Here is a 25,920-nt window from a genome sequence, read left to right as displayed (position 1 = left end):
GCTAAAGCATTCTGCTCCCTCTACTCTGAGTCTCCTTTTTCCTCTTCCACCTTTCTTTCATGCCTCCCCCTCCCTCTGAGTTTCTTCAAAGCATCTGGGAGCATTTGGAAGTAATTAGACCTGAAGGGAAATGTTGGCCAGGCTGGGAGACAATGACAAGTGCCAGGAACCCTGGGTGCCCTTTCTAGCCACTTTGAAGTTCATTCAGATGGTACAAAGCTCCATTTTACTTTGTTGAAAAAAAAATGGGAGGAAGGGAATGAGGCATGACAGGCCCATTGAAAAGGGAGCAGGTTCCTGTGAACTGACAGAGAAACTGAGTACTGGGGGAAGAAACATATCAAAGAGACCGACAAAAAGGCCTCCTATGGCCACTCTGCTTTATTACATCTACAAACTGTGCAGATGCACATGTAGTTCAGGCAACAGTTGTATATACAGGGAAAATGGAAAACATGTTATTACCGTAACATGGAACCCCAGCTGTCCAATGTGAATCACTGATCCATGGAGAAGACTTCAAATAAAATACAGCACCATGGCTACTGTGGCACTATAGAGTTCATCTCCAGTAAAAGCACAATTCTAACCAACAATATTCATCCCCATACAACATCTGCAGGAGGCGAAGATCTGGACTAGGGCTTCCCTCTGTACGCTAATTGCAGTGCAGAGAACAGCTGCTCCACTGTTGAAACATTCAGACCATAGAAGTCCATAGATGGAAGGTCACATGAAAAGACCCTTTTACTGGTTGTTTTTTTTCCCTTGCTGTAACTGTAATTACTGATGTTAATTACATGTAGTGAAAACAAAACACAGAGCTTGGGGCAGAAACAAACTCCACATGCATTCCATTAACAGATACCTGTGCTCTTCGTTAACAAGATTCTGGTGATTGAAAACAATACAAGTGCAGCAGACGAAGAGGTTCACAGGAAAAGCCTATTTGAACTGTTTTAAGTGACTTAAGCACTTCCTCTTCACTCACCTTCCAGCCACCTATGCTCAGAATTATCAGTAGCACTAACCCCAGCCAGCAATAAGCAGAGAGAAGTCTTGCTCTAGACAGCACTTAACTATTCAGTTTTACCTATTGGATTGTATCTTTCTGCTAGAATTCAAGCAGCCAGACTCAAGTTATGTCTGAAAGTAAAACTGGGAAGATTCGAATTTAAAAATATGGATAGAAACAAAGTCCTTCATAGAAAGAATATAGGAATTTTTTCCCCCTTAATTCTCTGGTCATATTATTTGCATGCAACAAACCTTAAATTTAACCTCTAACCTTGCTTCTGTAGTCACAAAGACCACAAATAGGACTTCCACTCCTCCAAAAGGCGCAACTGGCATCTGAAATAGCAATTTTCTATTTATAACTGATGTTCATACAGATTAGATCTCTCCAGCACCACCAACAATTTCTTACGTATTCTAAGTAGGTTCATCAGAAAAGGGGCACAGCTGACTGCTCACTGCTCCAGCAGCCCAGAATGTTTCATCTCTTTCCACCTACAAAACAAACATAAGAGCATTAAAACACTTAACCATGTAATTTGCACTGTATTGTTTCTCAATAACATGATCTGGTTGCTGAGGGTTCTATACACCTGTGCTCAGGCAACAGTTGGGTAGCGCATAGGAGCACTTCTTAGAGAAATGGAATAATGAATTTTGGAGTGGGGAATTTCATCCTACATGTTATTAACATGCATGTTAGAGCATGTTATTAACCTTCCATACCACCTATTAACAGGTAACCTGCACAGGTAGCTGAGAGTTATTTCATACTTTATCCACATAATCTTTACTTGGGAAAGAAAGTTCTACGCATAAGTGAAATGCTTTGAGCATACTGGAAACGGGAAACAGTAAAGATACTGTTTCCTGCATGATCTGCATCAGTATCCTGATACCAGTTCTAAACCAGACCGGCCACAGCAGGGAAACACACCAACCTACTGGTCACAGCCTTCCAGCGATCATTTCATACCTTATGCTATGCTTGCTGGAGCTGATGGCCCTACAGTACCTTCCACAATCAAATACTAAAATTCTCATTCAGGAAGTTAACATTTGGCATTATTAGCCAGGGAATTCCACATAATTCTTCCTAGTTTTATTGCCATTAAGGGGGTTGACTCGACATGGGATGTGGGGTTGGTTTCTTTTTCTGTTTGTTTTTTCCCTCCTCTGCACTGCATCAAAAAATTAATATTGCCAATTGTTTAATTCCTGAATCTTTATCTAGTTACTTTGAATTTTGTATGAATTCTCATATAAAACCACACATAAGCTATTGGTTCTGAGACTAAAAATAAGGTTGCAGTTTTCCAGTCATGGGTAACCAAGAAAAAATTCATAATGGAAACTTGTTGCAGTCTTAACTATGGAAGACCACTACTGGTTTGCAGCAAAGGTCAAAATCAGAAAGATCGACTAAAGAAAAAAAAAAAATAATCAAGAGAAAGCAAAGCACTAAGACTATACCAGCAAAGGGAAAATAACAAGAGATTTAACAGATGACATGGGCCCTTGGTAAGTAGAGTATCAAGCCTATTAGTATTGGAACTACAGCAGCAGAGTTAAGAATGCAGCATGTGAAACCCATGACACAGTTAAGACTGCTGCAAGCACATGGATTAGACATCAGACTCAATGATGTCCAGATCCTGCATTCAGATACTTCTCCAGTGAGAGCTGAGGTTTAAGTCACAAACTGTTTTGTGATTGACAAGCATCAAACCCAATGTCCTCCAAACTTTACGTTGACATCTTCAAGAATATTGTCAGCATCCAACACATTTGGCACAGAGAAGCCTGCCTTTCTGGGGAGTTCAATATGAGAAGAGCTCTCCTCTGTTTTTATGATACCTGACAGCTTCAGCCATTTGGGTATTTTCCCAGGGGCCCTTCTCAACACCTGTGAAGAAGCTTCATGCACACTTGCTGGTTCTGGCTGCTCACTGGTCTTCCTGTCACTTCCCACTTTTGGTTCAGATTTGGATGGAATTGCTGATTCTAAAGATGACGAGGCAGAAGGAACTAACGATTTGGACAGACATCTGAGGAAGAAAATAAGCAAGTAGAAATAAGCTTGATTTTTTCATAATAGCCATAATAGTACCACCACCGCTTAAACTTTTAAAGTCAGATTGAAAAGGCTCTTCGTTTTCATTATCAAAGCCCTACGATTCACTTGATTTAGTCACCGAAATCCTACTTTGCAAAGAACTCGCAAAGCTATGAAGTTAAATATGACAGTATGACTGTTTCAGGAGAAGTCCTTGTATCTTCAGAGCATGTTTCGTTGTAGCAAGACGGGCTCGTTTCATGCTTCCCATCCCTGAAACACTCACCCATTTGCAACTCTATTCAGTCCCAGCGTACCTGGCTACTAATAAATCAGCTGCGGAAGGGGAAACTGCAGAGCTCAGCAGGTCCGATTTCAGGTAACAATCTGTTTAAAAATTAAACCCAAACACTTGTTTGGTAACAGAGACACATCACTCACCACAGAATCATGTAGCTTTCGGCTCAGCAAATACTATAGTAAATCTCCACCACCTTCCCCCAGCTGAGACAGGACACTTTTAAACTATGACAGTTTCTTTCACAACTCAAGGTGCCCTATTTCATCATTCAGACCTCAAGATCTTGACTTTTTCTTTCAGTGCGCACTGCATCTCAGAAACTTTCTGTGAAGCCAGAGCACGGGAGAAACAGAGATTCTAAGCATATCTTAGAAGTGTCAAAGAATCAGAGATTCAGATCTGTTGTCCCATCTCCAGCCAGTCCACTACAAGAGGAGGTCTGTTTCATAGTGTTTCATAGTCATTTGTCTAGTTAACATTTTGAACAACAGAATTTCCTTCTACAGAGTTGTTATTCTATCATTCTTGTCCCCATAATAGACGCCTACTCCATAGCCTAACAAGTCTCAGAAGAAAGGTGCTATGTTTGCATTTGTGCTCAAGCTAACTGACCCAGCTAGCTCTGAAGAGCTTCAGCCATTCAGAACGGGAACATTCACCACTTCTTGAGGACCACATCTTTTGTCGGAGGAACTCTGAACTTAGGAACAGAATTGTTTTGGGTGTACTATAGGAGCTATACAGTCAGCTGAAGAAGAGAATAAATTCACTCACCCCTGCTCTCCTCAGATCCAAAATGAATTACAGCAGTTGGAAACAGATTAGCCTGCAGCAAAAGAGGAAAAGAAGGGATCACTGATTGTAGATGCTTTCACAGTTCACTGTGAACATCAGAGACAGGTTAGACAGCTACGTACAAATTCACAGAGTTCAAGCTGAGGTCACCGAACCACCTATAATTCAGAAAAAGCTAAAGTTGTATAGAGCACAGGGCACCTGGAATAAGACAGGAAGCAAAATTCTATGATCTATTCAATTACATACAGATGACGAGACCTGTACAGCAAGTGCTCATTGAGCTGATGACCTGTCATTTGTTTTCCTCTGTCCCCGTATCTCAGGCCATTATATTTCACCCACATTCTCCACTGCTGAGCAGATAACGTAAGTACGATTAAGAATCTTCCAAGACCCGAGTGGCTGATAGCAAGAGAAGGAAAACCTAGCTACATCCTCAGAAATCTAGTCTAGATTACTCTATTACATTTACACCCTGTCTCTAGTTGGAATTAGTCTAATTTTAAGACCTTTCTAAGATGCAGTCTATCTTTTTATAAGTCCAGCCTGAATTCCTAGTTCCTACTTGTCAGAATAATTACCATATTCAAACTTTTTTTTCATCCATTTAGCTCATTATGTGACCTAGCTAACTGTAGGACTGCCTTTTTCATGTCTGCATTTGTCAGTCTGATGATATTTATTTCATCTGTAAATGTTATTAATTATTATTTTGTATTTATATATCTACCTCCAAACCAAATAAAAATAATGAACAGTGTGGCCAGAATTAATAGCAGCCAAACACCAGCCTAAGTGATCTATGTTTTTCAGCAATTCCTCAGACTATTATTTGAGATGTCAGCCAGCCAAATCATAATTTAGCATGTGCTTTAATTACACTGTATGGCACACCTTAAAACCGCCGCCCCCCCTCCCAGGACATGAAGCACTGAATCGAGTGAAAGTAAGTTAAAAGTATGTGAATTGAGTCTGTGATCTTGTAAGTACTACCTCCATACAGAAAGACCTATGATAAAAGGATAGTGCCACAGTGCCTTGGCTGACCACATCAATGGAGAGATGGGAGACGCTGCCTGTCTCATTGGGAATAGCCCCAGAAAGGCATGCACCGCACTACCTTCAGCCTTATCTCTTTGCCTACCTCTTCAGCACTCAACAACAAGCAGCAATTTCTGGCCAAACACATACACAAAAAAAGCCCCATTAAACAGAGTTCCCATTAGCTCAACCTAAGAGAACAAATTCTTCCTTCTGCAACTCAGAAGTGCAATAAAGCCAGAGTCAGCTTTTGCCACTGCACCATTAACTATCACTCCAGAGAGAAGACAGACTCTGCAGGGGGATGCAGGGGAGAAAAAAAACAAACAAAAAACCAGGGAAAAAATAAAAAAAGAAAAGGAAGGAAAAGGGGCAATGTCTACAGTCCTAATCAGCAGGCCTGGTTCCTCTTTCAACCTGTTTGTACATTTACCACATTGCTTTACACTTCAGTTTCCCCCATTCTAAGGTGTATATCCATCACACAGGAAGAATGAGATGGCAACTGATGTCTCTCAAGTTATTCAAATGTAATGCACCAGATAGTGGCTGGCTTGTTGCAGTTCACTTGTTATTCTCTGATAACAAATAGCAACAAATCAAAATGATGAAGCTTTGTGTTATGCTTTTAATTATGCCTAAATACTCAACACAACCCAAAGCTTCATTGCTTTACACTCAAGTCTCTTATGTCATGGCTAAATAGCTTTATTCAACTACCTCTGCATAAATATATACTGAATAAAAGACAATACAAATATGAATTATGTTCAACATACTACCACATTAAATGACATTATACTGTGGAGAAGTAATTTGTCAGTAGCTCAAATCATGAATAATTCTAAACATAAAAGAAATTATGTTCAACTAGCCCTAAATAATATACAGGATCAGATTCAAGCCAGTAAGAAACAATGATCACAATGTAATAAAATTCAACACCATAAGAAATGAAGATTCATGAACAATTAACACAGACATAAAACAGCTGTATTGTAGAAAGAAAGAGTTTAAGCATGCCAATTAGAGACCTGGCTGTCAGAGGAAATTGAAGTAAAATCCTTAGCTATTGAATCCTTAGATGCTGAATAAACATTACTTGGGAAAATGGAGTCTTAGAAATGCCATGCAGCCCTAAGTAAAAAAAGCAAGCAGGAAAGCAAGCATTAAAGCAAACTAGCAAATGTTGACATTTACCCAGAATTAAAAAAATAACAAAGATCTTTCAACTTCGGTAGTTAATATTTCTAAGGTCAATAATAAGGAATGAAGGGTTTAGAGAAGGAAACTCAGAGATCTAAAATACAATTCAAGGATTAAACCAACAAAAGTTACAATAAGAAGTTCAGATAAAGGAAGTCCCTAAAATAATTAATTGGGCAACCCATTATTAAGATCAAGGAATCCAATTAAAGGAGAGAATTTCAATGACTTCTTTGGATCAGTTTTAACATCAGGGAGACTTGGAGAAGGGCAACTGTTCTCGATCTGTAACAAACCACAACGCGGGTAAGACCCTAAGCAGCTAAAAGGACAGAAATACCGAGCCATGTCAGTCATTGCCACCACTGAATCACTGACCAGCTGGGGGTGGAAATAACACCTGAAGATTGCCTAGTCCAAATCCCTCTGCTCTGCGCAGGGCCAGGGAGATCAGGTTTCTTTGGACTCACAGTCCCACTGGTTCAACTGAGGAATCACAAAAGCAACTGCAGGTGAGCGAGGAGGGTACCTACCTACAGAGCTTGCTCTGCCACTTACAGCAATTACAGCATGACACCACACCCTCAAAGAAATTAAAGCACCAGAAAAACTGGTGCTGGAACTAAGCAATACCTTAACAAGCACTACATCACCATGTCCAGATGGTACATCCAAGTGTTCTCAAGGGACTGCAGAGTAAGAGATTGAAAGCTTCATGCTAAAAAGAGACACTGCAGCAAGCACGGGCTTGTATTTTTAAAAGGGTTTGAAGGTGATATGTAGAAGATTAATATAATATCGTGTAACCAGCTGTATCAGTAAGGATTCTGAAAGAAAAGTATCATACTTATTACTGGAATACCATCAGTATAATATACATAAAGAAAAACTAGTCGAAACAATTATTTTAAGCTTTTGGAAGGCCTTATACTAAGAGACTGGTAAAGAAACCAAATCATCATAGTGTAAAAGTAGTAAGTACTGTCATAGCCAGAAACTGTACAGAAAGTGTTGATTAATGGTCTGCATTTACCCTGGCAAAACAGTAACACTAAATTTCTCACCTTAATCCAATAAACAAATAAATAGCTAAATGCAAGCAACTGCCCCTCTTTGTATCATCATTAATGCATACTTAGGAATTGTGCAAGGCAGACTGCCTGCTCCTGAGTTTTCCTGAACCTCTGTTGCCACCATCAGCACAGTCAGGATACTGTAATGACTGTCCTTGGACCGGATCCAGCCAGCAATTACTAGAACTCAAAGGAAATCTGATCTTCACAGAGTTGTCTGTGGATTGCTACCTAATACAGAGACCAATAAAACCGTATTAACGGGAGGCAAAATGAAACAGCTTCACCTATCTTCCTGACTACAAACTTAAAATGAGTATGCGGTATTAAAAATGTTTTGACACTAATCCAAAGGCTGTAGGAGCCTTTCACATACAGTACGGCCTACATCATATTAGGCTGCTGGAGCATGAGACATTCATCAGTCTACTCCAAGTCTCAACTCCTGCTAAAGTACCCAGGCATCTTCACATCCTTGAACTGACATTTTAGCAGAAATCATTATTTATTAGGTCTTTTAACATTTCATTCCTCAATCAACATGGCCTAAGGTTGCCTGCTCCAATCACAAAGACAGCTCTCCATAAACTTTTTTAATTAAAAAGTACCAGACACTGTTTAGAAACCCCAGAGAAAACTCTTGCAAGAGCTTTGATGTTTCCGCTGCATTCGTCTGAAGGGATCCCTCTATTTTGGAAATGGGTGCCTTAAATAGCTCAGCTCCCCCCCCCCACACACACACACAGTTACACTCAAGCCCTTTTACACACAACATCCTTTTCATGCCAGCTGCAAGTTGGAAAATGAGGTTTTTGTAGTGTGTTAGTGTTGGAATTTTTTAATAACCTCCCCTCTCTTTTTTTCCCCTCCCAACCAATTATCTTGGTAAATAATTAACATTCTGAAGGAGATAAGTAAGCATAGCATCTCAGAGCTCAAAGCCCTTTAGTTCAAAGCCCTGCCCTTTTCTCGTTTCCCTGCTGCCACCACTGAAACTTCCTTGTCAATCAAGCTCTGGGCACACACATCAAAGCTTCATGTGGGAATGGCCCCAAGGGGTCAGAGAAAATTCATGGCAGGGCCTGCAAGAGGCACAAAGAGAAAAAGAGAGTGAGAAACAGAGCAAGAGCTAGACAGACACACTCAACCACACAAACGCACAGACAGAATGTGCCCCAATATAAACATCTACCCTATTTACTCACAGGTTGACAAATAACCATAGTTCCAAGTTTCAGGATCCACATCCACAACCATTTCCCACTGCTGGCAAAACTTCAGTCCAAATGTTTCAGTTCAAAAATCTTTACATTGAAAGAAACTTAAAGGAACTAGACAGCAGCTCACCAGTATACAGAATGCAGCCTCCCTCCCGTGGCTCATTTCCCTGCATCCCTACCCTTTCCTGGGGTCAGCCAACACAGGGTACCATCTTGCCAAATTTACATCTAGTAAGTCCTTTTTCTTCAATTCAAACAGACTACTGGCTCATTCATACAACCCTTTGTCTAGCTTCCTTTGTGCAGAATTCTCAGGTACCATCCCAGTTTCAGTACTTACTGAGGGCTTAGTACAGAAAGCAGCTCGCTACATCTCACCCATCACCCCAGGAATTCTCTGGCCAGTCACTGGCAGGACATAAAACTGTCTGAGATTTTTTGGTAACAAAAGTATTTAAATCAGCACCAATTTCACATTTTAAAAAAAGCCAGTGGAATGATCCCACTGGCCAAGGAATGTCTTGGCACAAAGATGAGAAAGCTTTATTAGCTACAGTCCAGGAAAACATACAAACCCAAAGTTGGAGCCTTTAGTATTCTCTAACACTGCTAAGAACGCAAGGATCAAACACTGGGCAGACCAATACCTGAAAACTATACTGTCAAGTCAGCTGGTATTTCCTCATTTGTGGTTGTTCCAACGCATATATCAGTCTCTCTAGAAGAACTCTGCAGTTCTTAACCTCACTGTACAGGATTCTTGTAAGAGTATCTGTGAATCAAACCAGATTTAGAAACCTCTTAGACTCAAACTGAGCCTGTCAGGTTGACCAAAAGAATCATACGCTGTTTGAAACAAATATTCAAAAAACTCCATTCAGTTATATGTGAAGAATTACTACAATATGAGTGAGTCAACAACTAGTTACTATACTCAAATATCCAGCATTTCTCTTCCTTACTCCTTTGATTTCCAGCCAAAGATATGATGCCATTCTGACTAGGAAAACAGATGCTATAAATCTATCAAATTATAATGTTCAAATCACACTCTGTATGGCAGATTTATGAGATACAGTTAAGATTATCATTTTTATTGCAATAGCACCTAGAAATCCAATTGAACATGGTGTCCCATTGTGCAATTAAATGTATGTAATAAGCAGCAACACGCAATATAAATAAAAGTGTAAGACAGTATGAGGTTTTGGGGTTTGGGGGTGGGGTGGTACAGATGAAAAGCTGAGACCTAAAGAGATTAAATAACTTATTCAAAGTCGCACAGGACGGCAAGTAGCAGAAACGAGAACTAAGCATATAAGTCTCCAGAGTCCCATCCAAGGCCTTAATCACAGGACAGCTTTCTTCTGCAGGGATCAGAAAGTCACTGATGAGGCAAGAAGTGGAGGAAGCCAATGTCCTCCTTATTGTCCTCCCCATTTAAGAAGCATCACTGCAAATGACCAGCTCCTCAGATTTTAAAAAGATCTAAGTAACACAGCTTCATCAATTTACTTAGTTACAGTTGCTGAAGTTTAAATGAATGCTTTCCATTTCTGAAATCTGAAGACCAGCCTGTTACTCAAAGCCACATCTAGTCTGAAACTATGCAACTAAGTAACTGAAAGTTTTATTTCAGACAAGCACAGTGCAGTTGCTCAGACACCATAGCGGTGAGCGTGGTTTATAACAGCAGGGCATCCTGGCTGTAGAGTGGTATACTGGGGCTACTGCATCTTGCATTCCATGATAAAAATATCTACACTAGAACAACATTCCCCTGTGAATCCAGCTGCGATACACCAAGAGAAACATTTCTGCTTTGTTTTACTGCATGTTTTAGTAACTTGTTCTCTAGAGCACAGAAAAGATTTCAGGCAGGACCCTCCCCAAACAACGTCTCAATACGTCCTCCTTCACTAGGTATCTCCAGACATACATATTCAAAAATATGCTAGAGTACTACAAAATACATACACTATTACTAGGCAGTTATTCTGTTCACTGACAGAGTGACACTTTCAGACCAGACAGAGACTGCTGTCTAAGGGGAACTTGCAGCTGCCAGATTGAGAAGCATTCTTTCCGTTACATGATCTGAAAAGATTAGAGTGCCACAGGTCTGCTGTTAGTTTGATGTTAAAAGATGAATAAGAAAATAAGCACTTCAAAGGAACACGCGCATGGAAGGAGAAACACAAGCTACCAACATGAAATACTGCATAGTACACACACCCCAAACACATAAACTAGCTCTTGGAAAATTCAATCGGAAAGCTGGTGGATCAAAAGCTTCTCCAGCAACACTGCAGAGCATCGCTGAAACAGAAATAAACACTACAGTCATGGTGAAAGGGGCAAACTGACTTAGTGGTTCGTGTTTATAACCTGAGAACAAAGCTGCTCAATGTGGACTGCAACTGCCAAAGATGATGGATATTCTGCAGCCAATACGGAGGAGGTCTGACCCAGCTAGAGCAGGGGGCCTTTAAAATTCATCAGGCAAAGATAAGATTTGAAAGCACTACTCTGAGCAAGCTACTTATGAAGGAATCCAGGTATAAAGATCATTCACCGAGCCCCTGAGCTGTGATCAGCAAGATCTGGCCTCCCAAACTGACAGTAGAAAACATTTTGGGCAGAATTTCCGCTCTAAACCCAGTCACACAAGGCAGGCGCTCATCTGAAGCACCTAGCCTTACTCGAAGTCAGCAAGAGAAGCAAGTATGGACAGACTCTGCAAGCACAGTTAACAGACCCCACAAGACAAACAGGAGGTAAGATTGCTACCAAAGTCTAGCCAAATGAAAAAATCCTGAATGGCTAAGTAAAGGGCTAAGCCTTCATACAGGAAAGGAGAATGCCATCCTCTGGGCTGGATGAATTTCACTATTAATTACAATTTTCTTTGCTAGTGAGTGGAATAACCACAAGGCTTGCCACTGGAAATACCTCCGACGGACTGACTCTGATGAAGTAGTTTTTCCTGAAATTGCATTCAGACTCTTGCCAAAAGCAGAGAAGGCTTCACACTGCTCAATTCGTAGCTGCCTTTGCTGAACAAGCGTGCCAGATGTATTGCCCAAACTGGCATTAACAAATAGGATATGGAAACAGAACCAAAGGCAAAGAAAGGAACAAACAGCTCCTCTGGATTTCTGCCCCACAGTATACGCCAGAGGAAACACTCGGTGCACTCTAAGATCTAATTAGAAGATCTAAATATTTATGTGGAAGCCTGTGGATTCCTTTAGCTCCTCTGAAGACAGATGATGGCCTTCTGCCCTCTTTGCTGCCTTGACTTTTCCACTGGCTGGTATTCTTACTTCCTGCTAACTCTTTCCTAGCATTAACTCAGCAATCAATAATTTTTTTCCACTAACACACCCCAGATACGCACTAAACAAGTGCCTGTTTCTGGGAGGAGAAAGAAGCAAAGAAGCAACTCTGAACAGCTCAGCTAGCCTAGAAAAACACAAACAAGCAACTAGAGCTACAAGGAACCCAAAGCCAAGTGCTACAACAGGGAAGCCTGCAGCTGATCAGTTCTGGAGAGCACAACATTATAAAACACCTCAAGGGACATGAGGATAAGCAAGCCAGCAAAAACAGCAATAACAAAAAAAAAATCAAAGCAATGCCTTGAAGTCTTTATGGGTTCCAAAAACTCCACATCGCTGCCAATCTCTGTGCTCACTATACTGTAAATACACACATATTTTGAGAGAATTCACTTCAGACAGTTCCTTCAGCCCAAGTATCTTGGCAAGCAAGTTGACAATATTTGTCTTTTTTCCTGTTTTTGATTGCAACGTAAAGGTTTTCCCTTCATTGTAAGCAATCAAATTTAATGACTGTGGTTCCAATCTTATCAGCTTGAATTGATTGAGAGGGTGGAGAGCACAAGTGTTGATAATATGGTACTCCACCATCTGCAGTGACTCCTGTTATTGGCTTCAGCACAAGTTTCAGTCATTTATAAATATTTGAATGCTCAAATGTGCTCACATTACTGCCTCAGACACTATCCACTTTTTCTTATAGACAGCACCAAGGCAGCCTACAGAGTGGAGGATAGCCTTCTCCTAACTTAAGACCTGGAAAGCTAGGAACAATTCTGTGATTCCTGTCTGACATTGGACAAGCAATCGCAAATAACCAACGCCCAACCATATCACAGGAGAAGCAACTCTACCCTCTATGCTAGCAGAGGGTGGGGTTGTGATACCATCAGAAATCGTGCTGTCTCCATGACAATAAGTTCCTAAAGGATCCAGGCTGGCAGTGGTCAACATCCAGAGCACTGTGCCTGACCTCAAACAGGCTTTGCCTCTGACAGTCTCTGCAAAGACTGTAAGTTTCTAGAAAATACCTTTGAAGTTCATCAAGAGAATTCCCATATCCTTGGAGGATGCTGCTAAAACTCCTTATGTACCAGGGCATTTCTCAAAGAAAAGGAGAAAACAGAAGGCAATTAAGTAGCCCGTGAATAAACTGAAGGGAATAAATAATTGGATGCTTCTCTGCCACAGTCTTACTTAAAAGTAATAACAACAGTCCACTTAGGTTTTGACATGACAGCCTCACATATTTACGGAAGTTATGAGGTAACCTAGAAAACCAGGACTGCACCATGCAGAAACCATGAGGCAACCTCTACTCCTTTACTCTTTAGTTTTCTTAACTATTTCTCATTTTCTGTTTCTCAGGAGTTTAAGTACCATATTTGGGGGACAAAAATGTGAAAAGCCCCTGAGAGCAAAAGGAGTACAAAACACATTAAAAAACGGAAAAGCATTTACAGAACAGGGTAATTGGAAAAAAATCTCATGTTTGAAAGTTAGGAATTCTAAGGCCCATACAATTTCAATTATAACTCACAGTTATCACTGATATAATTAGATTTCAGTTCAATCTTCCTTATGATTGCCTTTGCTTCCTCTGAAAGTCACTTTATTCCTGAATAATGAACACAACACTCCAGAGGCGTTCTACAAAGTGCCTACAGTCTACCTCTATGTTATCTTCTGCTCAGGTAAGATGTGCATGAAAGAGTGAACAGCCTGATAATATGAAAGTTAATGTTGAAAAATCCAGAACAGTGTAGAACATGGTGGTACCTGTTTTAGAAGACCTGTTTTGAAGAGAAACACAGGCTTCTAGTCATTTAAGAAATATCCCATTAAAATCAAGTGTCAGGTTACATGCAGGCATCTTTGCAAGGGAACCACTCAGGTGCAAAGCATTCCAGCAGGCTATTGCTAATACTAATGACACAGAGCACCTGGCACAAAAGCTGTAAATTTTGGTAGTTACATAATATAACCTGACAGCCTTGAAGAGCTGTACTACTAATAAAGGTAACCTCCCTCCTCAACCTTTCACATGTCCTCCAAAAAAAAAAAAAAACCCACCCAACAAAACCACCTAAAACCACCCCCAAAAAAACCACCAAACCTCAGAAAAGCTTGAGAAATTAGCTGCTCTATTATTTTACCCATGCTCCCTTTTCCCTACGATGTCCACAAGAACTGCACACTCCACTGCACTTAATTCACATTTGCATCCTATGTACCAAAACACAACATTATTCCAGAACAAGCTCTCACACTATGGAGATGCTGAGTAGTGGAAGGTCACCTTAGCAAAAAAACTCCTCTTCCACCAGCCCGAAAGCCACACGTTTTATGAAATACCTTAACCATATGCCTCCTCTCTTTACAAAGCAGCTGTCTTTTCATCTCTTTCCTTCCAGATAATGGGAACAGAAGGGCAACTCTGTCTAGGGTACAAAAGGATTCCCTTCCACAGACCACATGATGCCTGAAAGGGGCAAAGTCTTCACCTAACCCACCCATACAGAGCCTGACCCCAGCCACTGTGGGACCACGCACCAGAGCCAGCTATGCACCCCCAGCTCAGCAGTGAGCGCAGATACTGACCCACCTGGGCTTATTCCCAGATGGAAGATTTCATAGTTTGGAAGGTGATGCTAGAGAGCAAGTGAGAAGCGGTGAGCAAGTCCTGTCCCGATATCAGAAATACCACCTCTCTTACTCTGGTCTGGGCCAGCGACATTTGTACTGAGGCTCAGGCAAAGCAGCCCTATTAGTAACAGCCGCCTACAAAAAGGGCATCCAACAATAACACAGTTGCCAGGGGCACGAAAGCCAAGGCAGCTTCCGCACCCATGTCTTCCCGGAGAAGAAAGCCCCCTTCAGCCACTGCCAAGCACTCAGATCTGCAGCAGCAGAAGGCGAAGCCTCACCAAGCAGGAGACGCGATGGCATGGGGCCTTCACTGACTCAAGGCAAAAATTAAAGATGAAAAAGGATTTACACTGGTAATGGGGAGCAAAGCTTCACCCAGAATCAGCCGACCTAAACTGGGGTAAGGCACCATCCTAGTAAGTTAGAGCACTGTGGTCTCGGACAAGCAGTACGGGTAATCAGAATGGTATGACAAGTTCTCGGCAGGAATTGTTTTTTTCCTGTTTGATGCTTCATCCAAATAAAATGTTTATAAACACACAGAATCATTCCTGCCAAAACAGACCATGACCTAAAAGGGCTGAAGGGCGCCAGGCTACACAGCCACTGGCATTAAACAGAGCTCTTGCAATCTGCAAGCTCTTTTTACATAATAGCCATTTTACACCCAGCTGCATCAAAGGCTTCAATGCACATGCTGGTGTGCCCTTCCCCCAGCACACATTCCTGGCAGCACAGAAGCCACTACCCCACAAATCTAAGACTTTAAACAGACAGTGAAACACAGCCTCGTCCAGGCACACATTTCTTTCTGCTCTCTCTCTTCACCCCGCTTTATCCTTCCAAGTCACCTCAGCACCTTGCAGCCTTGTTCCATCTTACACTTCACCCTGAATCTCTTTGCTCCTCAAAGCATTTTCCCTGCTGTTTCTTGCCAATCTAGTGACACATGTCTTCCCTTATTGCTAAACCTCTACTCTGCTCACCTCATTAGTGTTGTTAACCTCAAGCATTTGGGTAAAATCATGCACTCATTTCCAGTGCCCTAGGGCCCTGCAGCCAAGGCTAAAGACTCCCTGAATATAATTTGATTAAAAATACGTATTTAAAAAAAAACAAAAAACAATGGATTACAAAAATGCTTTGGTTCTTTCACCATCAACTCAGTTTTGCAAGTCAGCTGTGATGAATTGGATGGATTTCCTTAATTCTGGGAATAAACTTTTGAAAACAATAGCATTTGGGAATGTCACACCACATGTACAGCAAAAAAATCTGTAAGGTTAAATATCTATAGCTGCATACACACTTCCAACCATCTGAGCTTATCCCCATAGATGGGCTATGAGAACAGGCTACAAGTATACTACAAGTATAAACTTTGTAAAGTTTATATACTCAGCTGCAGAAGGGAAAAAAATACAAAACTCAAAAGTGAGTTCTTTATAAACTCACCATGAACTTCAGCAAGGTCTCCTCCAAAAAGAGTTTGCTTGGGTCCATTGGCATAACTGCATCAGCAAACTGTTGTACAGTGTGCACAACATATGTGAACAAAACCTTTACTTTCACGATGCTGCCCTTCCAGCTCAAACTACATCCCTGAAAGGTTATTTTCTTCAGCCCATCACTACCACCCATTACAAGATATTACCAACCACTTCAATTTGCATGTTATGAAACTCTAATCCACTTCAGTGAAGACACCTGTGCCTGCAAATGCCCGTTATTTAAAATGTTTTTGTTTATCCAAGCCATGTAGAATGGAATAGATAGCAGCCCAGGTGACAGATGTGAGAACAACTGAGGCAGCAGTCTCTTCAGCTGACTCAGCTGTAACCAGCAGCTATGCACCCACTGTCTAAATTACTCAGATTAAGTTCCTTTAAAAGAACATCTACCTTAAGGTTTTCAGCAGAAATGTCTCAAGAAAGAACAAAAATTAGTACACAAAAAAAAAGCTTCTGCAAGACACCTGGTTAGGAGGAGTTTGCAGTGCCCTTATTGTTTCACATACTCATTTTCCATTGCCTATATGTGTCACCACTTGCACAGTATAGAAGAACACATCTCATACTTCGCATCTTTTTTTCCACACATGTGAAATGCTACACAGGATGTCACATAGCAGAGGAAAATCTAACTAATTCCACTGATCTTATCAGCTGTTTTCTCCAGAACTCTGAGGCTCATACAGTCTGTTTTTTTTCTTTTTTTTTTTCCTCCTTAAGATTAGAAGAATTATATATAAAATAGTTCTACTAATGAAATCATAAAGCTGAAAAAAGCCCAAAAACTTAAACATGTAACAGGCAGTAAAGTCACAAAGGCTTAATTATTCCAGGATATTCAAAGAAACAAGTCATATACACCAGTTCAAACCCTCTGCTACACATGAAATTTTGTGTACCATTTCATGTGTATTAGTCCATTATCATTCAAACTATAGGGTAGTTGAGTCCACATAGGAATTGTTGTTGGGTCCAGTACACTGCCAAGTTAGCCTGGTCAGTCCACTTCCAGCAAGACACAAGGACATGAGAACAATTGTACGTGGACCAAAAGCCCATTCAGCCCAGCCAGTATCCTGTTTTTAACAGTGAGCAGATGCACAGAAAAAAGCATCCTTGCTCTTTGCTTATAGGTGATATTTTCCCCTAATACTATGAGGTAGCAATGATTTTCAGTTCAAAAGCTTCCTGACATGGTTTCTGTAAATTTAGAAAGTCTCTCAAGTAGATATTTTCCTTGAACTCATCCAAATTTCTCTGGAACCAGTATATACTTTCAGTATATAGCACCCTGTGATAAGGAATTCCATACTTCAGTTTTCTGTTGCACGAACAACTACCTACTTCCATCTATTCTAGTTCCTGCTTGCCTCACTTGATGCCCCTGTCTTGTACTGGAGAGACTAAGAAATCAACCCCTTCCAGCATTTCCTTGATACGTTCTTTCTTTTCCAGTCATGCCTTTTGCAGGCTGACAAGCCCTAGCCTACTTGCCTTTCTTTATGCAGGAACCATTCCAGATCTCTGATGAGCCTTATTACCCTATTCTGCACCTTTATCAGTTCCTTTTTAAGGTGAGAGACCAGATCTGCACACATTATTCAAGATGTGAGCAAACCCTGGTTTCATAAAATGTCACAGTGATGTTCTTTGTTTCATTACCCATTTCATTCTGAAAACTTTGCGGGATGGAAAGGAGGTCATTTGGGGTTTGACTACAATTCAGTAATGAGCTGATGATTTCATCACCTTAAGACTTTGCTTCAGAGCAGTGACAATCAACCCAAGAGCTCACTGAGATACATATGAAGTTCAAATTCTTTTTCTTTGCACACATCACCACATTTACCTACGCTGAACACTGGTTAAGAAGAAAATGCCAAGTCATGCAACTGTTAAGCAATGTGATTAATAATCTCTTCATAATGTCATTTTACAATCCCTAAAAATACTTCAAGCATGAGATTTTACTTGCTTTCCACATTTGGCAAATAATTGTAGTGATTCTGTATACTTAAGATTATCCTTAAAAAAAATCCATTTTTATTTACTTATGCCCAAATTCACAATCACTTTCAAATTACAGTTTAATTAGATGACACTGATTACATGCATTTAAAAAAGAATTCTTAAATCAGGTATGGAATTGCCACCCTTAATCTTAATTGGATGTTGTTGTGATTTTGTATTGACACAGAGGAAGTGAGAAATGAGAAAAGTGATTCCTTAGAACAGCCAGTTTGCAGGAGAATTCCCAGCTTTTGAGCACCATATCCTGAACAGTCACAGTTTCATACTGATGTCAAGGCTTTGCACCTTTGCTCTGTGACACAGCAAGCACTTCAATCTCAGGGAAGCCACTACAAATTGAAGATGTTCAACACAAAAATTGACCAGGTTCTTCATCAAGTTGTGGTTTCTGAAGGAGTCTAAAACACCAGGCTGTAAGGCACCTCGAAGTCTTTACAGAGCACTAATTTAACACATTTTTATGTTTCAGGTTGCTGCCGTGAGGAATGAATTCCACAGTAAATGTCACAACTAGGAAACTGGGAAATTGCCACATGTGTAACAAGCACAAGCAATGGTGCCAGGTACAGAACAAAGACTTTAACACACCAAATTAAAATTCCTGCCATAAAGTTTCTGATTCAAAGACAGGGAGATGTTGTTTATTTCTGTGGTGTCTCACTGAACAACTTATGTCCCAGGAGACATCAAGAGAAATATTAGATGTATGATGAGAAAGATAAAATAGAAGAACAGTATTGTGGGGCAGGCAGGGGGTAGGCAACAAGGGGCAAATACAGGTAAGCAAAGGATTTTGAACTTTATTTAGAAGATAAACCAAAGCTAACAGTGGAGACCAGGACAGCATCAGAGGTCAGATCAATAGGAAGCAGATGTAGGTCAGCAAAAAGAGTGCTGCATTCAAGTCCACTGAAAAGGCAGAGAAACCTCCTTTTCTTTGTGGAAATAGCATGGTATGCAAAGGATTTAGAACCTAACTGAAAAAGAAGAAAAGAATGGTCACAGGAGATTTTAAGGTGGTACAGACAGGCACATGAGCGGACAGGGTATTTTTCAACAGTGGCAGAAAACAATGGAAGAAAGCAGTGTCAGAAAGGTAAGTACCTGGAATTCAAAGAAGTCACAAAATATCCAATAGAAAATGAATGGAAAATAGGACAAAGGTTCATTACAGAGGCAGATTTTGAGTCTCCAGCACCTAGGGTGTACTTAAAACAAAAAAAAGTGCCCATCTTAAAAAAAAATTAAGTAGTACCAAAATTTGGAAGTCCATGAGATTCTAGAGGAAGATGTGGCATATGGGGTGGGGGAGAATATCACTTCCCACAGAGACACTCTAAAGAAATCAGGACATTTTGTAGGGACAAGTCTGAAGGCTGAGACAGGAAATATGAGAACACATCTCAGCCAAATCTTAGAAGACAGAAAACCACTCATTTTATGCAGGGGACCTCTGTTGGCAAGAGCTACAGAGACACCATGCTTTGGAATGATGAAAAAAGCTTTTCAAAAAGCATGTTAGAAAATGTGTATAAAGGAACTCTAGGTGAGGGATGTGCTCAGACATGACAGCTTAGGAGGAAAAAAAAAGGGGGGGGGGGGGGCGGGAGGAAAAACAAACACCCCCCCCAAGACAGAGAAAGGCTGAGAGTAGCATGCACGTGCCATGCCAGACCAGTCTGTGCTAGTCACACAGGCTGCTTCCCTTGCCTCAGAACTGCTAACAAGTACAGAACATTTTTTATTATCTGCTGTTCCTCTGAATGTTTTCCACATGTATCACTAGCAGTGCAACCATGGCCAGTTTCCCCTTCATGGGATTTCTCAGAAATCTAAAGACAGGATTTGTCCCTTGCATTTCCCAGCATGGTTACCGTGTGTGCCTTCAGACAGTGTTTTGCATGGCAGACATGGGTGAGATGGCAGTCAGAGGAAGCTGGGAGAATAACCTTCATGCCCAAACAGCAAAAATCTCCCAGCTTAAAGACACAAAGTGCTTTCCACTGGTGTTTTCATTATTAATTGAAATATACAAAATGGCTTTGAAAATAAAAATCATTCTCCCCACCCACAATGACATCATGTCTTACCAACACATACACTGTCCCATTCCTGCCAATGGGAGATGCACAGCCACACACACCACACATGCAAACAGAGGCCATGGTCAAGTAGGGAGTAGGAAGGCTGACAGAGCAGTCCTCAGGCTGTGAAGCTGGGTGGAGGCCAAGAGCTACTGCACAGCAACCCCTGAACCACAGAATAAAACAGGGCCATGATCCCCAAGAGGCACAGGACTCCCTAGGAAGCTAAACCTGTCACAGGCATGGTGACAACACAAGGAACTCCAACATCAACAAAACCGCTCCCAAAACTTCAAATTTCAACAAAGAATTCTTAGCAGGGTATTAGGAAGGGGAAAGACTTCCCACTGTGAATACAGAGATCCACACTTTGCTTCCCTGAACATTCAATAGTCTAAAAGCAGCTGCACGTGAATCTCTTCCACATGGCCTGATCAGGAAGTTGTGGAATTTGGAAAGCTCCATTACAAACAACTTCAGAGGCATGCTAATCCCTACCTAATTCACTGTGCTGCCTGAAAAGTCCCTTTCTCTATCCCTCTCCCTGCCGCAGCCCTTCTGCTCCCTTGAGGGCATCAAGCAAAAACTCTCACTACAGTCTGCTTGACCCTTTACCCTTCAAATGATTTCAGTGCATCATTCCAAAAACATCCATGAAGTTCTGAATAACAGCACATTTTGAAGAGGGTGAGTCTGGGGCAAAGACACTGGCAAAATCACTCAATCAGTCTCTTAACACGTGTGTGATTTACACAGCCAAGAGCCTCTGGCCAGAGACTTCAAGACCACCTTATCTGACATTTGTAAAAAATCTCCAGGAATCCAGGAATCCAGATCTGAAACTAAATTTCAGCCTTTGAGAAAAGTTACACATAAGGAGTACATACTCCTCAATGCACAAGCTGGCTTAAAATAAATTCTCATATAGTGATTATCAAAAAGGTCAGATTTTTGTCTAATATGGCCTCTAGCTCCTGCTGTAGAACTTGAAAGCAGTTACTTGTCCAAACCCAGTCTCACATCTCTTACTATACTAGTCCAACTAGACATGTAATAAACTCACATTAGTTCAGCACCTGTAATAATGTTTCAAGGTGAAATACAGTTCAGATTTTGTAAGGCACTGAGTGCATGCATGAAACAATGTGAACCCCCCAACCCTGCCACAATATGCCAGTGCATATTGTTGCACAAGGTGGACCTCTTCTGGTGAAGAGCTTGTGCTCCAAAACACCTGGTTCCATTAGTCTTGGCTAAGCAGAAGCCTACAGGGATCACAACATTACACAGCTTCATTTAAGAAGGTGAAGGGGAGCAGCAAGTCAGAATCACAGAGCACATATGAGTCCTTACCTCAAAGAGCGTCAAACTTTCATCGTTCAAGATGATTCTGGGAGGTGCAATAACTGAAGTTAAAAAACAAGTTACAAAACAGGACCACCCAGCAACCAAAACAATAAATACAGCAGGTATGTGAGGGATTACTGCTCTTTAAAGGAGTGACACATTCACAGTGCCCACACACAGGCTTCTTATTAGGTAGAAACATAATGTGGCTGAACGAGCAGGTTACACCTTCTCTGTGCTCCGAGGCTGTATTTAGGGAAGGAATTCCTCCCCAGGTCATACATACCTCGTGGCATCACAAGATCCCATATGCACCACAGCTAGGAATCAGCTTTGTAAAGTAAGGCCAAATATTACCAACAGCACACTCACACAAGTAAAACGGCAGGTCTGTATCTGCAAGGTGGCTTCTTACAAAGTCTCTCAAGATGCCAACTATGAAAAAAGGGAGAAAGGTTTGCTGAATTACATTTGTTTCTCCAGACAACAGGGAAAAGGCTAACTTGTAACAGCAGAACTGCTCTCTACAATGTCTGTAGGCTGTCTTTTCCTCAAAAGAACACTGTTACTATTACAAATATCCTGAAGAAAACCCAAACAAACAAAAACCACTTAGACATGCTGGTGGTCCCTTAGCAACATCTAAGGATGCCAGTGAAGTTCTTTCTAGGAAATCCAATAGCAGCTGCAAGATTTGCAGAGACCAGCCAGGTGAGATCTGGTAACCAGTTATTAGTTCTTGTTCCATACAAAAGTATCAAAAAACTTGTGTGGGTAACCATCACAGGCAGCCGAGAGTAACAGGATCTCCATTAACAAGAGTAAGGGCTACTTGGCACATGGTCTGACCGCCTTTTGTGGACTGACAAAGGCAGAAAGGTTCGTCCCCTGTTATTACAGTAGGTAAAGCTTCTTTTCCTTCTTCCTGGTTTTGTTTTGGATTGGGGAGGGTGGGGGTGGGGGGTTTTCCCCAAGCCTTTTTAAGCATTAACATAGAAGTGTTCAAATTTGTCTCAGTAACATGCCATTTGGACACAAACAATAGGATATCTAATGGGACAGTTTCCTGAGTACAATTATTTTGCCATCAAGGAGCCTGCCAGTTTCTGTCAAGTAGTCCTGGAAATAAACTCCCCTTAACTAAGTTAATTACCCCAGATTCTTTACTCGTCCCATTCAGGGGCCCTACAAAGACAGTGTAACTAGCTACTGCTGCTTTTTCAGAGCAGTGTTACTTCCTTGGACAAAAGAAAGATCTGTCCAGAGCCCTCTTTTCTGTCATGCAACTAACTGATGATGAGAGAGGTCAGCTGCAGCTAAGCAGACTGAGGCGGAGGATGCTCTTACCAGTTTCAGTAGGACAGAAGAACCCCTGTAGAACATGACGGTCTGGAAAATGGACTCTCAACACCACCTAAGTCAAAGGCAAAGTACATTAGGTCAATTGTTTATGACTGTTCTGTAACACCTGTCCTTGGCTCAGGATTTGTGAGCAAGTTTGGTGGGTTTTTTTCAAATGGGAAGATTTGAGGTATTAACTCTACAGGAGTAGAATAGCACACTGGCTAACAATTACTGCGCAGCTCCTCAGAAAACACGGGCTCTCTGGCTTTCAAAGGCTGTAAGAGAGTTGATCTTATAGAAATAGCCTGATGCACAATGCAGCAGCACTTACTGAGAGAGCAGGAGCTCCCTGTGCTAAGTGATACACAAGCAAAGCAGAAAGTCACCCATGGACAGGTACAGACAGTGTATCAGCACCCTGAAGTGTCCACAGCAGCAGCAATCCTTCTGCCATATGTCAGAAGCAACTCATACCATTCTATTTCCAGCACTGGTCAGAAAGCACTTAACCTGGGAACTTTCCCTGCTCCCTGCCCCCAAGTCACCAAAGACAAAAACTGCATTAGAATCATATTTACAAAGCAAGATCTCCAAACTGTAACACCTTATCATTTAAATTGTAATGAGATACTATCAAAATGTACGAGTCTACAGAGGAGAGGCAGATAGGAAAGGTCAGTCATACAGACCAATGTGTGCACAACATAAGGGTTTTGAAACATCTGGAACAGAACAGGAGGAACCATATTGCCTGCTACTCAACCATATCATTACAGGACAGCTGATTTTACATGGTACAGCTGTTATGCAAGTCCCACAAACAATTAACAGGGACAGGAATTTGCTAAGTCTTCCGTAGCTCAAGACCCTGTGGACCACAACTGATTCCCGAAGTTACTCAACCCCCGAGTCTGGGCTAGCCAGAAGGACTGGAAAAAGAACAAAGGTTACCTTTGAGTAACGCTCTATTTTTTCCTTCAGCTGAGCCTCCCTCAAAGATTTTGTCATTAGTGAAGCTTCTTCCAGGCGTTTCCTAGATACACAGGAAGAAGACAAGCTGTCACTTCTGTAATTTTAAGTTTTTATTTTATTAAGAAAACAAAAGGTCCAAGAGGGGCTGATGGGAAATGTTCAATTGTTCAAAGTATCCATCACAGCATTTTCCCTACCTCCTGTGGTTCCTACGCCAAAATCTCATATACGGAACTATTGAGTATCAGTAATAATACTGTATAAAATTACTCTTCTTGTACAAGTTTAAAAATAAACTCACTATAGCAGATGCTAGAAAAGATACTAAGAAGAGCAGGGGGATGTTTGTTTAGACTACTCAAGAAGAGATGGACTTATTAATCCAATAAAACAGATATTAAAGTTGGACATGATTACTCCAGAGAGAGAGAAGAGTTACTGAAGCTGAAAAACAATGCTGCCACAAGAAATTAATGGGTATTAATTAGCAACAGGGAAACAAAACAAAAATTATATGTTTCAGATCATTCAAGAACAGGCACTGTAGACTGGTGTTTTAAAATGAGTAGTGGATGCAAAATAAAAAATAATCTACCTGCATTTATGATGAAAAATTCAAGAAAAGTTACATATATGTTTTTCTGCAAGTAAACAAATAAGCTTAGATCCAAAAGAGCCCATGTTCAGCTTTAGTCCCTTTTCCTTGTTTGCACTTAATTTTGAATAACAGACGTACCAGGCTAGATTTCTGGTGAAAAATTTGATCATGTAATTCTGCACAACTATTTGCAAGTTAATCTCTTATGCTTATACTTTGAAGGATCTCTTTCTATTTTTAAGAATCATCAAGGTGTCTCAGGAGCAGCTGGTGAATGAAACCACTACAGGCTTATTCACCAACTGTACCCAGAACTGTCAGCTGGTTACATCACATTCCAAGATGCTGTGGAAGTGCCAATTCATTCTGAAAAGCAAACACACAAAACTAACCCGCTCCATTCCTTCTTTGTGTACCAACTGCTGATTGATACCAATTCTCAGCTCTTCATGAAGTCAGAATTAAATTTTAATTGCATCTAAAATATTGCATTGTATGCAGCTAGTTTTTGGTAAGATTCACCAGCTGAGATCAGAAGCCAACTGGTATCAGTTTCAAGTGAAACTTGCCTTTATTTTTATCCCTGGCTGTGAGGGGAAAAAGGATAACAAGCATCAGCAAATTTGGAAATTAGGTCTTCTTGTGAGGGGGCTGTATTCCAGTAACCCCCAACCAAATGATCCTACATTTGTACCACTAAATACTCCAGACCCACAAGCAGCAGAGCAATTTTCAGGCCAATCTGTGTACTCATGTGGATTTCAGTGGCCTGTGGGGGAAAAAAAAAAAAAAAAAATCAGCTCTAAGTAAATGGTTCAACTCTGGCTTGGTTACAGTGTAAAGTAGGCTGTTCCACAGTCTCCAAGAATGCTTGTAATGTTTAAAGAAACGTTACGATCCACTTAAAGGAATTTAATTTCATGATAGTTTCAAGGAACATACAAGACAGCAAAACGCTGCCGTGATAGGGAGGCTACCTGAATTTTTAGTTCAGAACTGGCATAAGAGTACAGTAGAAACATTAATTTGACAGCAAGCTACTTGAACAGTGAGACGCATAGTTACTCCAGCTTCCTATACTTCTTCCCCTCTTTGTGTGTGTTCCAATGAAATCATGTCTTGATTTGTGGCTAAGCTGGATTTTGCTTTATTTCCATTCGGAAAATATCTCCAAGTTGGCCTTTTCTGATGAGGTCTAATAGAAGGTTAATTCTGTTACTTAAAATATAAGGTGTTTCCTACTGGCTGAAAATGCTACTGGATACTATTGAAGTCAGTGGGAGTTACTCTTATGAAGCTGGCAAATTGCATTCATATATTTGTCCATCACA

The 25,920-nt window shown here is 40.9% G+C and overlaps 1 protein-coding gene across 2 annotated transcripts in view; it reads right to left on the bottom strand.

Moving 5' to 3' along the window:
• Positions 1-363: 363 nt before the first annotated feature.
• Positions 364-25,920, bottom strand: part of ASPSCR1 (ASPSCR1 tether for SLC2A4, UBX domain containing) — a 48,808-nt gene continuing 23,251 nt past the window's right edge. Inside the window, exons 9-16 of one of the 2 annotated variants that reach the window (XM_055697751.1) lie at positions 23,971-24,052; positions 23,023-23,089; positions 22,048-22,110; positions 21,682-21,734; positions 4,149-4,200; positions 3,391-3,460; positions 2,875-3,065; positions 364-1,512 (exon numbers count right to left, since the gene is read on the bottom strand). In XM_055697751.1, the coding sequence (XP_055553726.1) occupies positions 1,499-1,512; positions 2,875-3,065; positions 3,391-3,460; positions 4,149-4,200; positions 21,682-21,734; positions 22,048-22,110; positions 23,023-23,089; positions 23,971-24,052 (592 nt within the window). In that variant the 3' untranslated portion in view covers positions 364-1,498. Of the gene's footprint in view, positions 1,513-2,874; positions 3,066-3,384; positions 3,461-4,148; positions 4,201-9,359; positions 9,485-21,681; positions 21,735-22,047; positions 22,111-23,022; positions 23,090-23,970; positions 24,053-25,920 lie in introns of those variants that run through there. The other variant, XR_008730033.1, reaches the window with a different exon arrangement.

The sequence above is a fragment of the Falco cherrug genome, chromosome 1, assembly GCF_023634085.1.
Source record: "Falco cherrug isolate bFalChe1 chromosome 1, bFalChe1.pri, whole genome shotgun sequence".
Taxonomy (NCBI): Eukaryota; Metazoa; Chordata; class Aves; order Falconiformes; family Falconidae; genus Falco; species Falco cherrug.
Note: the sequence above shows the minus strand (reverse complement) of the source record. Positions and strands in the feature narration are given on the sequence as shown.